Genomic DNA, 14,800 nt, shown 5'->3' with positions numbered 1-14,800 from the left:
TACGGTCCAAATCACTGAGATTCCTTTTTTTTCCCTATTCTGATGTTTGATGTGAACATTAACAAACTCCTGACCTGTATCTGCATGATTTTATGCACTGCACTGCTGCCACATGACTGGCTGATTGGATAATCCCATGGATGAGTGCCAGATGGGCTGGTTTGAGTATTTCTGGGATTTTCACACACAACAGTCTCTAGAATTTACTCCGAATGATGCCAAAAACAAAAATTATCCAGTGAGCGGCAGTTCCGTGGATGGAAATGTCTTGTTGATGAGAGAGATCAACAGAGAATGGCCAGACTAGTTTGTACTTTTTAACGTCTACGGTAACTCAAATAACCGCTCTGTACAATTGTGGTGAGAACAATATAATCTCAGAATACTATACTGAGATGTGGGTTGGCAAATTATTATACTATAATAATAATAATAATAATAGTATTATATAATGTTATAGAGGATTCAAATAGTTTTGTACAGTACATTTGTATTTGCGTTGCATTAACCTTTAGCTTTTATTCTGGCAGAACACTCAAAGTGCCGTGTGTATTTGACTGTTTACAAAGTCCTCATTAGAAATCTGGAGAAACGACGTCATCTCCTTTTCCGTTATACTGCATTTATTTTTAGATTTGTGTAATAACTTTGTAACACTCCCCAAAAATCTATGAATCTATGTAGCGTGGCCACATAAGGGGATGTTTTATATATAAGGTTTATGGCATTAAACTAATTATTGTTGTCATTATTGCCTATTAGTTATATTGCTTTCCCCTGTTATCTGTCATTCCCTCAGCTGTTGTGTGTTTATCCCCATCTCTGTTCACGTGAGATCTTCGCGTTGTTTTGTGTTACGTGTTTTCCTGCCACAAAAACAGGAAGTATCTTTCACTTTCTATTTAAGGAACCGCTATGCCGGTTTTCAGACGCTCATTTGCGAGTACGCTTACACAAAACTTCATTCATACATTGGATTACACTGGTGACTGACCTGGAAGCGCTGAGACGCCGTTCCTCGTGGAGTATATTCGTTTGGCTCGCAGCCTGGAATACTTTTATCAGAGGACATTGGCCAGTCATCATTACTTCATCACTTGATCGTGCTCACGGACTATCAAAAAACCCGGTGAGGCTGATCTGAACACTGTAACTCTGGGCACTCTGGATTTCACTTTTACATGTATATACACCTTGTTTGTTATTGTTGTAAATATTATTGGTTTGTAAATACACTTGAGTTTATTGGTTGTTTCATCAGTGTTGAGTAATATTTTTTTACTCTACTCCATTACCTTACAATAGAAACGGTACCGTTGTTCCCAAAATAGTGTAAACTCCACTTAAAGATTTTGGGGAGTGTTACAACTTGTAGCTGTTACAAATGTCTGAAAATGTGCGAATGCGTAATCCTGCTGCACTTTGCTTTCACAATGCACGTGAACCGCACACGTGTGCACAAAACGGTGCGTAACCTGTTCACAATGAAGCACACACACACACACCATCTTATTCTGTCTTTAATTGAAGCCATTTATGGTTTAAGAATAACCCATGACCATGTTGAGATTCTGATGTTATTTTGTTGCTTTATGTGGCTGTGTATGATAATCTTTCTAGTGTGTTAAAGTGCAATTGTCACCTCTGTGCTGCATTAATATGTGTAAACACATGATATATTAGAGATGGGTCAGCTTATTTCTTAAGCGACAGCTGGGTCCTCAATATGGATATTGAAGATTAAAAAATAAAAACTCGTGAGTCAGGTTTTGCAATAGTCAAATGAGAGAGATTTTACTTATTGTTCTCTGAAGGTTCAATAGGCTACACAAGTCGATGAGATACAACAGTTAGAAAGACAGGAAGTTGGGAATGAGAGTTTTACAAATTTTCCAAAGCAATTATAGTCATATGCAAATTACATTTAAAGTTGTCATTGTACCACAATTTCTAGCATTCTGGTAGGTCCTTTACTTCAAACATTTTAACATATTACAAATATGGACTGTTTCCATCTTCGTGCAAACAATAAATGTTAGCCACAACATGAATCAAGTTTCCATCCTTGGTTGGAATAAACGTATTGTCAGATATCAGAGGTTAGCTATCAGTTATGGCTACTTATTTCTTTACGTCAAAGGGGTGCGAATGAGAGCTATTGAAATCCTTGGAAGTTGTATTCAACTATGGCAATTTGAGAGGGCACAATAACTGTAAATATTTCAGAAACCGATAAATATAGTTATTTAGACATGCAATCTTCTCAGGAATAGAGAACTTCTCCCCAACGTTATTGGAATGCCGGGCCTCACCATCTGTGGCACAAGAGAGCACACCATTGCTGCATCTAGTTGCCTACTGTTAAAGTGAAGTCAGGAAGTAAATTCATGTTTCAATTCACTGATGACATGAGGTAGATCATAACGAGGTAGATGTGTTGTCCAATCATGGTTACTTTTACAAACCATAAAACAAAGATTACAAAAGTCATAACTATGATCACTTTTACATTACAACTTGATTAACCAATTCTCAGTTTAATTAAATGGTGTATATGATTCACTATGTAATAAAAATAGAAATGGAATAAATGCAATACAACATAAATGCACTTTCTCTGGAAGCCGGGCTAAATGAATAATCACTGTTACTGCACTCCTGGCATGGGCCAGACCCTCAGTCACCTCTCAGATTTCATACATATTACTTGTAACTTTTAGGAAAAGAGAACAGAACATTGATTAATATAATAAGAATAAGTGAGGATTATGAAATATAAGAGAACTTTAAAGAGCAAAGATGGATTCGAATTTTTTCACCTTCAGTGTTCAGGTAGACTTATTTGGCAATTGTGTCACGTCTCAAGCTGCCATGTCCCCGGTCATGAGCATTGTGGTTTAAAAAATAAATACAATTAAATGTGAAAATGTCATTGTGTTGTGTCCAGCCGTTTATTAACAGAAGCATACGTCTAAAGTGAATGCCCTAAAAATTGCATCATCTTTGGTATTATATGCTGCTTAAAATGTAGTTTCTGGTGTGAGGATTTTTGAAAACGAGTTGAATTGTTTTGTGGTACTTTCTCTCCATCAGCAAAGAAAATGTCCACTACATCTCTGACCAACGCCCTGACCAGCGCTGGCCTTCAGGACACAGACTTGAGGAAGGATAAAACTGCTAGTGCACTGAAAGTCATGGAAATGCTAGACAGCCTGGGAAAGACGAGTCTCGACACAGACCTGCGCAAAGAAAAAGCTCAGGGGGCACTAGAGGTCATCAAACTGATAGACAACCTGACCAGAGGTGCAGCAGAGTTACCCAAAAACACAGAGATGGAGGCACCAGATATTTCTGACACAGCGCTGTTTGACAGCATTTTACGACTCGGTCTTCCAACTGACCGCGACATCGACCTGAGGAAGCGTTTCATGGAAGATGAACCGGAGAGGAGTGACTGTCTGGAGGTATTTATCAGCATGTGCATGTGAACTCACTAGTTTTATATCTCTGTGTGTATTTATTGAATTTATATTATAATTACAATTCTGCATTCGTTTACTCAACCTGATGTCATTCCAAACCGGCATGACTTTTTCCCGTGGAACACAAAAGGGGAAATATTGAAGAATGTTCTGTATGCAAATAATGTTAGAAGTGATTTGGGATTTCAAAATGACTCAAAAGCTCTATTTTCCAAGTTTTCTGAAATTTAAATCACTGTTCACAAAAAAAAAAAACAAACTTGCAAATCCTATATAATTCAATTGATGACAATGAAGTTTAGTGACGAAACACTCAAGCACCAATAGCATATGCAACAAAATGGCATAGATTTTTATAGTCAGTGTGACTTTTCCTTTTATTTTCCCCTCATTAAGCTAGACTTGGAATGTAGGGCATATGTTTTTCATGATACTTTTATGGTGCTTTTTTGTCATTTTGGAGCTTGACAGTCCTTGTCCTCCATCTAGTTCTCATTATATGGAAAATAATGCACAGAATATTTTCAGCCTTTTTTTTCTTCTTTCGCTACGGAAGTCAGTCAGTCTAATAGGTTTGGCATGACGTGAGGGGTATATAAGGGTCATTCAGAAATCAGTGCCTTTTGTGTATCTCGTTAATGTTGTGTAAAAAAATTACTAGCATATTCCAACTTATACAGTGTGTTATTACAGGCAATTTAACACATCAGCATAAATCCAGTAGCTTTATTTAAAAAATATATATATTATTTTTTTTATCTTTCTGAGGATACCTTTTGGCTTGTCCCCAGCCCTGTGTTTCCAAGTTCTCCTTGAGAAGCAAATATGTTTAGATTTGAAGAAATAATTCCTGGAAATAAAAGCTAGTATTTAGGATTTATTCTCTCCATATGTATTTTTATGTTTTAGTGGACATAATATATATTTTTATTCTTAAAGTTTTGTCCCCAAGTTAAGTGTAAACCCTGTTACCATCAAATAATTTGAAAATAATGATTCATTTAATAATTAAGATTAGAAAATCTAATCAATTAATAAGTGTTTAATTCAGCAACATTTAAAGACATTCTTTGATATTTATTTTAAAACCGCATTTTTTTTTTTTTTTTTTTTAAATGGATAAGGCACATATTTCACAGAATGACAAGTTAAACTTTTAATTTTTTTCATATTTATGTGAACTATTCCTTTAGTTTTATAATCTTGATTCAAGAGGTTTATGGCAAAAATGTTCACACATCAAAACAAGTGTGTAGTTGGTGCAGTTACTAGGGCTGTCAAATGCATTGATTTAGAAAAGGGTCAAACAAATTAAACGTTAATCATGTCCCCAGTCCTGTATGTAAATTCCGTAATTGCTTGAAGCAATTCAAGCTTGAAGTACTGACTTTATCAGTCAGCTCAGCCTCAACTGCTATTACGAACAACTTGTGGTCTGTACAGGCCTTAAAATGAAACCCAAACCTGTACTTGAGACTGTGACCTGACCGCAACAGCGCCATCAGATTTTAAGCCCGAACAAGCTGAGATTGTTGCAGTAGGCTGTACATTATGAAATCGTTGTAGGCAACATTTGTAACCATGTAACAACAGTTAACATGCACACAGGCACAGCGGTCTCTCAGCACACCAGAGCAGAAGGGAAATAACATTAGCTTATTTGGAAATTTGGAAATTTGTGGAACAATGTAACAGTCCACTTGATATTCTCTTTGTAGCCTGAACGTCATCAGAACATAGAACATTTGCGACTCCTGGACTAAAAACAAGCTAGACTCAGTGCAGTGACTAAAGCAGAACGCAGTTATCTCGACATGCGTTATTTTTTTTTTACCTGACATGGTGTCAAAAATATGCGCTGGTCCTGTGCAAGATGCTGAAGAAACCGTGAGGCACGGACCCCATCTAGCACATGTTTGCAAAGGAAAACCATGGAAAACAGAGAAGACTTGCGCAATAAACTTTCCATGTGAATGGCCCCTAACTCTTCTGTTCAAGTTAGGTAGGCCTATTTATTTTTCCATTATTTGTAAATGCAAACCCGAAGTCATTCTTAATTTGAACTTAAACTTGATTGGGCACTGAAAAACGTGGCACTAAGATGCGATCCAGCCATAAAAGACATCTATGTACAGGTGTATACAGATATTTTAAGTTAATAAAAAATGAATCACTACAAATGACCGATTACTTCCTCAAAAAGCTGATCATATTGCTAATTACTATAAGATGTTTTCTGAAACATTTCACAAAAAATTTCTATTTTTCCTTTTTCATTGTCACTCGTCAAACACACAGCACCAAGCATCTCTCCCTTCCAATGACTCGTTAGTGGACCCTTCAGCTGTCACAGAAATGCATTCATATGAACATTATTCATGTTTCCCATGTGTTCTACATTAATATTGTTTTAGAAGATGTATAACCAAAGTAATATTCTGTGTGATAAAGTGAGCTCCGTAACTGTAATCTGATTACAAGAATCTTTATTGTAATGTGACAATGCTTTTTGCATTTAAAATTATATTATATTAAGTAATTTATGATAAGGTTACACCTACCACTGATATAGAACGACAGTTAAAAAGTAGCTCAGATGACAAGAATGCATTCAGTGTGAAATAGTCTATTGCAGACAGATTGATAATCGTAACACTGACCTAAAGCCCACAGCAATCCGTTCTGCAATCTAGCTTATGTTGAATGATATGCAAATAAAACAATATATTGACCACTTGTTGTAATGTCTATTCATGTAATAGTTAATTCAGTTCAATTGATTCATTGATTGACAGCCCTAGTAGTAATTGAATGAGTGTCTGGGGTGAGAGGATATAGAAAGGTGTCATTCTGTGTTAGTTTGAGTGAGTTAGTTGTGATTGTTTTGACAAGGTGTTAGTCTAGTGCTTGATTTCCACAGAAGAATCGAGTGACCGACTGCATAGAGAAATCACTGGAGAGAGGAGAGGTGGGTGAATATCTGCTATAGCGAGAGATCATCTCATGCTGGTGGCGGGACACAAAGTAGCTATCTGAAACTGCATGATAGCAGCTAAACTAATGTCACTTGCTATTGATTGGTCATTATAACATCAGAATTGCTCCTGATCATACTTTTCAGATGATGTACTGAAAAACAAGTTGGTATTTTCATCTGTCATGCTTTTTTACTCAATGGCTGTGTTTGGAAATTTTAACATACTGTATACTATGCAGGAAACACTTTAAATTGCTTACTAATGATAAGCGTGATAAACATTTTGAGCAATAGTGTCACATGACCTCACTACATGCACACCTCAGTGAGTGGCATCCACTTATCTAAATTTTTATCCAGTTTTGTTTAAAATTGCCTGAACATTTGGCAGTTGGAAATAAAGTGTGTAAAAATAATTGGTTGGATTGTAGGTGTTCCTCAGAGTGCCTCCCTGGTTGTGTACTGAACATTCACTGCACTCCATTTACATACAACTATTTTTGCAGTATGCAGATTGATAAGATTTGTATGGTAGTATTCAATTCCAAGCATAGCCAGTGGTTTGTTGGTGACTAAGGACACAGGGTGTCTCGATCAGCTCCCTATGTCATGAATCAGTATGTCGTGAACACTAATTCGGTCTCTGGCAAGGGTGTTCATCCACTAAACATTGGTACATATAACTCAATTACCCGCAACACAACAACGAGCTCACTTATTCAAGCACAGCTGTTATTAATCAGCACCATTGCTGTATAAATGACACTATCGTTCGTTTTTGTTGAAGATGTTCAAACCTAGTGTTATTATGCAAGTTAAATGACAATAAATAAAGAAATAAGTATTTTAAACCTACTTTTAACAGCTTTATCATTTAAAATATTGTTTCCCTTTCATGGTCATGATGTCGTTTCCGGTAACTGAACATAGTGAGCAACGATGCTCCCTGATTTTAACAGTGCAATATGGGATTTGTTTAGGGCATGAAGTTTTCAGTGTACTGGAACGAATTTGCAATTGAGACTGCTCTTAAAATGGCCGACTCCCTGATCAGTGCCCTGACTACTGAACTAGGGAACTGATTGAGATGCACATCAGTTTGAAATGATATTATAATGATATTAAACTTGCGTTCCGTGCTTTATAAGCACTTAATATGGGTTTTGAAACGTGCATCTGCGCTAGGCGAATGAAGCCTGGTTTTCTGCACATGTCTTGCAATCAGTGACTAAAAACAAAATGTTTTTCATTTGGGCTTGTTCTGAGCAGAAACTATATTTTTTCATTCTGGTGTTCCCTTGTGATCTAATCGGTTTCCAAATGGACTAGCAGGGACTAAAGACGTAAACTGAAAATATATATATTTTTTTTTTTGCAGAACGTAAATGGAAAACCAAATGGAAACCGATTAGATCTAAAGACTAGAGCGGTTCATTTTTACGATAGTACTCTGTGCTAAAGGTGGGAGATTTTTGTATTGTTGCTAGATCTCAGAAGCGAAACAAGGGACATGCTCTTTCTACTAAAGTTTCTACTAAAAAGAGGGAAGCCTAATTTTTTTGGGCAACAGGAATTGGTGTAATTCTGAAAAATGTACTGTGAAAATAAACCCTTTGGTCTTTGGTTTCATGAAAAATATTATCTGGTTACAAGCATTTAAAATGCGATAATATTAAAATTAATATTTTTTAAATATACTCCGGAACAATTGCAAGGTACTTTGTTCCTGTTTCCGGTTACGTTCTGCAAAAAAAAAAATATATATTTTCAGTTTACGTCTTTAGTCCCTGCTTGCACATCAATGCAAAATCACTTGTGGAAGTGATCTGCTCTGCACTTCTCTATCTGTGGAATATGCCGGATGTGCACACTTTAATCAGGCTTGCCTTTTATGTGCTGCTTCAAGATTGAATGGTGCAGCACGAATCACTTGTGTGAGTCAAGAATATGTAATTATGTAAATATTAATTAATTACAAATATGTAATGGGCTGTTCAATAGGACGACGTAATAGGATATTGAGGATATCTGACAAATATCCCAATGTCAATGGCGACACTCAGTGACAGACAACTGGGGTTGGAATACGTATTTAAAATACAAAATATAAGTAACTGTATTCCACTACAGTTACAATTTAAATAATTGGTAATTACAATACACAGTTACATTCAAAAAGTATTTTGATTACTCAAAAGATTACTTTATGCTAAGATAAATTGTTATTTCTATCCATTTTTCATGCACGTTACCAGACACAATCATATTTATTTTTCAAGAAAATCCTCGTTAGATCATAAATCACTTTTTTCTAGTAATATCGTTTGATATTAGGGCAAAAATCCTATTCTTGATGATAATTTTTATTGTTTTCCTGTAAAAATATCTAAAAATCCTTAAAACAAGATCAATTTGAAAAACAACATTGCTTAAGGTATTTAGGTTTTTCAAAGAATGTATTTTTAACACGTGTATTTTGTCTTCCTGTACTGGCAGAGTTTTTATTGTCAAAACAAGTGAAAAAAATCTACCAGTACTGAATATGTAATCCAAAGTATTTAGAATACATTACTGACCTTGAGTAATCTAACGGAATACATTACAAATGACATTTTACAGCATGTATTCTGTAATCTGTAGTGGAATACATTTCAAAAGTAACCCTCCCAACCCTGTTGACAATATTGGGAAATTACAAAACCATAGAGCTGGGAAGTCACCAAATATATTAAATGGAAGCACAGGGTATGAAAATAGCACCTGCCAAATGAGGGTAGCCTATATAAGCATGGTGGGCAATTTTGCTCATCTACTTGCCACTATGGCGGGCTAACTAAGATGCCTCAGAATGACGTATGACAAGAAATGCTGTTAGACACAAAGACGCATGCGCTTGAAGAAACACTATATTTTATGTTAAAGAATAGATGAAAGAAAAGCTGTTATTGCACGTGTCTGATACTTGCGTGATGGCAAACGTAAGGGTAGATTTATACGATTTTTAAATTGCTTTTTCGTTTCATTTGAAGTGCAATTTGAACTTTTATATTTATCCTTGTTTTAGTTTTTGTGTTTAATCAAATAAAAATAAAAATTTCAAAGCAAAATCAATAAAGCAAGAATAATCACCGATCCCTTGGCCAGGGGGTTGTTGATGTAATCAGATATTGCAATATATTTTTATAAACATATCGTTAACCTATTTCTTAGATATCGACTATCCCTATTACGTAATAACCTAATTTTTATGTCTGAATGACTGTACGTCAGCCACCACTGAAGACCATTTTTTTTTTTTATCCAGGAAAAACCCTGTATTATAATTCTGCACCTCTTGCTTTTTTATTTCCAAGGTTTTTACTGCTATTTCTCAAGTCATGTGGTTTAAGATGCTGTGATAAAATGTTGATGTTTGCATTGATGTGGTTGTGGTGTTTCAGGAGGAGACAGCTGGCAGCTTAAGTAGTTTAGAAGCATTTAGTCCATGCTCCGATTCTGGTGGACAGCAGCGTGGGGTTAACCTGCTCGGAGAAAAGTCAATTCCATGGGTGCTAATACCCATCACAGGTAAATATATAAAAGTAAACTAAGAGAAATGTAGTGTTTCAAATATGTGGTCAAAAAATTTCACTACCTCGAATGTCAAAGACTAAATTATTGAAAGGTGAAGTGTCACAGCATAACAATGTTGTTACAGAAACTGCAGGGACTGTTCACATTAAGCATAAAAGCATTTTAGGAAAAAGAAATGTTACTTTTTTTTTTTTTTTTTTTTAATTACTCATTTAGCAGACTTAATGGGTGATTCTTAAGCTTTTGACCCATGTATGTGTACTGTGAAGGTAAAGTCTCCCTAAAACATTTTTCACATTTCTCTATTTTATTTGGGTTTCCATCCAACTATTTTTGTGTAAATTAAAACATTTTGCTTAAGAAAAACTCAATGGAAATTGACATGTACAAGAAAAATTGGCCTAAAATTTTATGCAGTAGGAAGAAGTTGATTTTCTAGAGTCAAGTCAATTTTATTTGTATAGCGCCTTTCACAACACACATCATTTCAAAGCAGCTTTACAGAAGATCAGCATTAACAGACGATAAAAACTGTAATGTCTATAATGTCGATGAATCATCATTGTGTAATTAGATAAAATACAATTCTTAATCGTGTTTAAAAATAATTAAATAATAATTGTATTATTAACCCCAGTGAGCAAGCTGAAACTGACTGTGGCAAGGAACACAAAACTCCATAAGATGAAGATTAATGGACAAAAATAACCTAAGGGCCAGTTCTCCTCTGGCTAACATTATGAATGTAATGTAAATATTACTTGTGTAGTTAAAGTCATGGTTTAAAATGATTAAACTAAGTGTTAAGGGTCAGTGATTAAACAAAGATTTTGTATAAACTGTAAGATTAATGATGTCTTTGCAGTCCATCCTGGGTTAACTGAAGACGTTCACATTGATGCAACTGTCATTGTTATTTGGCTGATGACGGCTTTTGTTGGCAATTCATTGATGGTCTATGTATTTCATTTCAAGAGTGTAGTCCATCATTAGACCGAAGTGATGCAGGCAGAGATCAGTGAGGTGCATCGCAGTTCAACCTGGACAAAAGGTTATTTCATTACCTGGCTGGTAATTTCGGTGAGGTCTATCCTAAATCAAGGTTCAGGCAATGGCATATGAAGTATCGCATGTGTAGAATTTTCCTTCAAACCAAAGCTAGACTGATTAAGAGACCAGTATGAGAAATGATGAACAGGAGTTAAAGTTGAGTTTCAATCAGTTGAATGAGTTTACTGAAGACAAATTTCTCCACATTTACAGAGGTAGAAGAGGGAATCAGAAAATGAGTTTAGGATCTAGCCTTCAACTAACTTTGCATATGCCTATAATTACTGTTGTTTCCATCTTCAAATACTCCACAGTAAATTGATGTCATCTCTAAGATGTACTGTATGTGTCAGTAAATGCATGTGGTTCATAAGTGACCTAGAACTCAAAAACAATGTAACTCTTGATTAATATAAGCATAATATGATCGATTAAGTAATTACTACTCATGTATACATGTTCTCTGGGATCCGGGCTAAATGAGTAAGCACTGTTGCTGCATTCATGACATGGGCCAGACCCATAGTCACCCTTAGATATCAAGGACACAGATGACCTGTAACAGTTATGATTATATACATAACCTAAATGCATGTGATTAAGAAGATGATGATTTTTACCTTTTGATTGTAACAATTGCTACTGAATTTATTCGACTCATCAAAAGAGAAAAGGGTAAATCCAGCCCTTCAATTTGCAAAACAATTATGTTTTCTGACCATTTGTGCTGTCGTTTCCACTCCTCACAACAAATCAATACTTTGAATATATCCCTTGACATTCAAAAGTGTTTAACCCACAGCCGGTCGATCAAGTAGGTCTTCACAATTCACTAGAACAGTTATGAGTGCGGGCTCTCCCAGGTATACAGAAGCTGGCAGCTTATCGGCATAGCAGCCATTTCAGCCCTCATTATATAAGATAAGATATTACACTTATTCTGTGGCGTCTACTGGCAGCATTTAATAAAACTATGTACAACTGCTCCAATCCTGCGAATACAGGTTCTCCTTGATGCAAGGAGGTCTTTCAGCAGCTACATCATTACAAGGCTGGCTCCCTCAAGATAATGCGCATGATGTAGTGGATGGAAACACGCAATGATTCTCACTTGTTTTGTCAGATTTTTAGAAAAGTGCTAAATAAATTTTTTACATTTCGATAGAAAACCAAGCTAATGTCCAAGTGTGTGTGTGTGTGTCCGTGCGCGTGCATGCGTGCGTGCATGCGTGCGTGCATGCATGCATGCATCAGGGGAGATTTGACATTTTAGTCATTTTTATTTTTGTATTAAACACTGAACATTTAAATCGTTAAATCAATCAAATAATATGACCAAGACAAGGTCCTTACTGAAGAAAAATAAAGTATCACTCACTATTCAGCAACCTCTGTTGGCAGCATGCTTGATTTTCAGTCCACATTAGCTGCTGTCATTTGTAGTTGAATTTGTTTATTAACTTAATATGCATCTTAAATTCTTTGATCATTTAGGCCTGAGAACCAATAGATATTCGCAAAGACAGATGGATTACCCTGAAGATCCACGCTTCATTCAGAGCCCAACAGTGTCCACACTCACCACAGCTGATATGAAAGAACTCTCACCCCCTTACCAGCCTGACAGCAGTAACATTGCAGACGATCCAGACCTGCAGACTGCAGCGGAGACTGAAGATGATGAGCCCGGCCCATCTGCTGCAACAACATCCACTGACTATTCTGCAAATGCAGCTGCAACTTCGAGTGGTGTTGACCACATTGTCGATGAACTGATCTCTGGCTTCTCCAGTGAGGTCCAAGAACTCTTGATGGGCAAACGCATACATTATGTCTCTTGCTCAAGCACTCAGGGCCCTCGAGAACCTCCCCAAACACCATTTCCAATGCTCTCCAATTATGTATCAACCTTCAACACCCCATTTCCTGTCAATAACTATATCAGCTCTTTCCACGAGAGTCTGATGATGTTCATAAACTCCCAGAATGTTAAAAGTGAACAAATACCTCAAGAACATGTGACATCTTCCTCTTCCGCTCCAGAAGTTCCTTCAAATGTTTTTGTATCTCCCTCCAACTCAAATTTTTGCGTTTCCTCCTCTTCACCCAGTAAACCCAGCCATAGTTCTTACTCTCATAGACCATGTTCCCTTACTAGTGCACTTGCTGACCCCACTACACAAGCACAACATCTGTCAAACCTACCGCAACCAGATATCCACCAAACAGTCCAGAAGATGTGTGCATTGGAGCACAACACAGTGACTCAAGAGACAGTGGAAGCACATGTCAAAATGTTACATGAGATGAACAATAAGTCTGCTATGGAAGATCAAATGTCAAACCCTGAGGTGACTGGTGAAGATGTCACAATGGAGCACTCTCACTCCACCATCAGCAGTATCATTGATCAGCTCCAGCCAGAGTTGATTAGTAACCTGGTGCAGATCATACAAGGAGTCCAAAGGAACACCGTTCACTTCTACATCCACTCACTGAATGAGGAGGAGAGTGATGTTTGCTGGGAAATAAAGGTATAGCTCTCACGCCCATGGCTCTTATTACACCTGCTATTAACATCCATCTCAAAGCAGTTGGGTTCCGGAAGTAAAAATCCCATTAAAATTATTTCCATTGGCAAATTCATTTTTAACCTTAACTTACAAACTAGGAAGCCAAATAGAGCTCTTAAGTGGCTTAAAGGAATAGTTCACTCATTTACTCATCCTCATACCATCCCAGGTTTGTATGACTTTCATTTTTACTAGAACACATTGGAAAAAAAAAAAAGTGATTACGTCACACATGCATACTGTTCCTTTTGGAGCTTCAAATGTCTGAACACAATCCACTTGCATTTTAAGGACCTACTGAGCTAAGATATTTTTAAATTTTTCTTCAAATGTGTTCTGCTGAAGAAAGTCATTCACACCTGGGGTATCGTGTGTGAGAAAATGATGGCATACAACGCAATTTTAATACAAACGTTACAAAGTCAACACGTATTGGCATGTGTATAGGGCTACAAATGTTCAAAAGTCAATGTGTATTGGCAGACAAACTTCCTTCGATGGTCTGCTGATACACATTGTGTTTTTTAATCTTTGTAGCCCCATAAGTATAGACAGACTTACCCGTGTTCAAGGTTGTTAATCAGTAGTGTATGCTTTTGTTAAAGCCATCAGTCCATGTCATATCAATTTTTTGCTAAATTCTTGAAGAACTGCAATTCCCATGATCCTGATACGAACCTATCCACCAGTCAGAATCACTGCAAACAAAGCGTGTGAAACTCCCATGATGTGGGAGTCCCTGCTGTGAAGGACACCATTGAATAGGTCTCCCTAGTATTAAATTATTTGCATATTTTAAAATATCTGAATATTTTGCAATGACAAAAATATATTGTTACTATACTCTGAGTTAGCACAAAGTCTTTGAAGTGCTTGAATTTAGCTTTTAGAAATTGAAGTACTGGAATATCTGGAATATCAGCTTATTGTGTTGAAAAGTGCTTGAAATTATGGACTATTTCTATGCATTTACCATGCCTGAGATATACATTTATTTTCCACACATATTTTATATTCATGTGTGCACAGTGCACAGACACCACCCAAGACTGAAGGGGGCCAACTGACTAACATGAAAAGCTACTAACCACAACTGTTTTTTTTTTTTTTTCTTTCTTAAATGCAAATAAATCACTCGCATATGC

General features: G+C 36.4%; 1 protein-coding gene across 2 annotated transcripts in view; it reads left to right on the top strand.

The window, feature by feature from the left end:
• Window positions 1-14,800, top strand: part of tasora (transcription activation suppressor a) — an 88,147-nt gene that overhangs the window by 52,614 nt on the left and 20,733 nt on the right. Inside the window, exons 15-18 of one of the 2 annotated variants that reach the window (XM_052121690.1) lie at window positions 3,094-3,464; window positions 6,403-6,450; window positions 9,900-10,026; window positions 12,577-13,616. In XM_052121690.1, coding sequence (XP_051977650.1) covers window positions 3,094-3,464; window positions 6,403-6,450; window positions 9,900-10,026; window positions 12,577-13,616 — 1,586 coding nt within the window. The remainder of the gene's footprint in view (window positions 1-3,093; window positions 3,465-6,402; window positions 6,451-9,899; window positions 10,027-12,576; window positions 13,617-14,800) is intronic. The other variant, XM_052121691.1, reaches the window with a different exon arrangement.

The sequence above is a fragment of the Xyrauchen texanus genome, chromosome 48, assembly GCF_025860055.1.
Source record: "Xyrauchen texanus isolate HMW12.3.18 chromosome 48, RBS_HiC_50CHRs, whole genome shotgun sequence".
In the NCBI taxonomy this organism is placed as follows: domain Eukaryota; kingdom Metazoa; phylum Chordata; class Actinopteri; order Cypriniformes; family Catostomidae; genus Xyrauchen; species Xyrauchen texanus.
The sequence above is the reverse complement of the archived record's forward strand: the minus strand, read 5'-3'. Positions and strand labels throughout refer to the sequence as shown.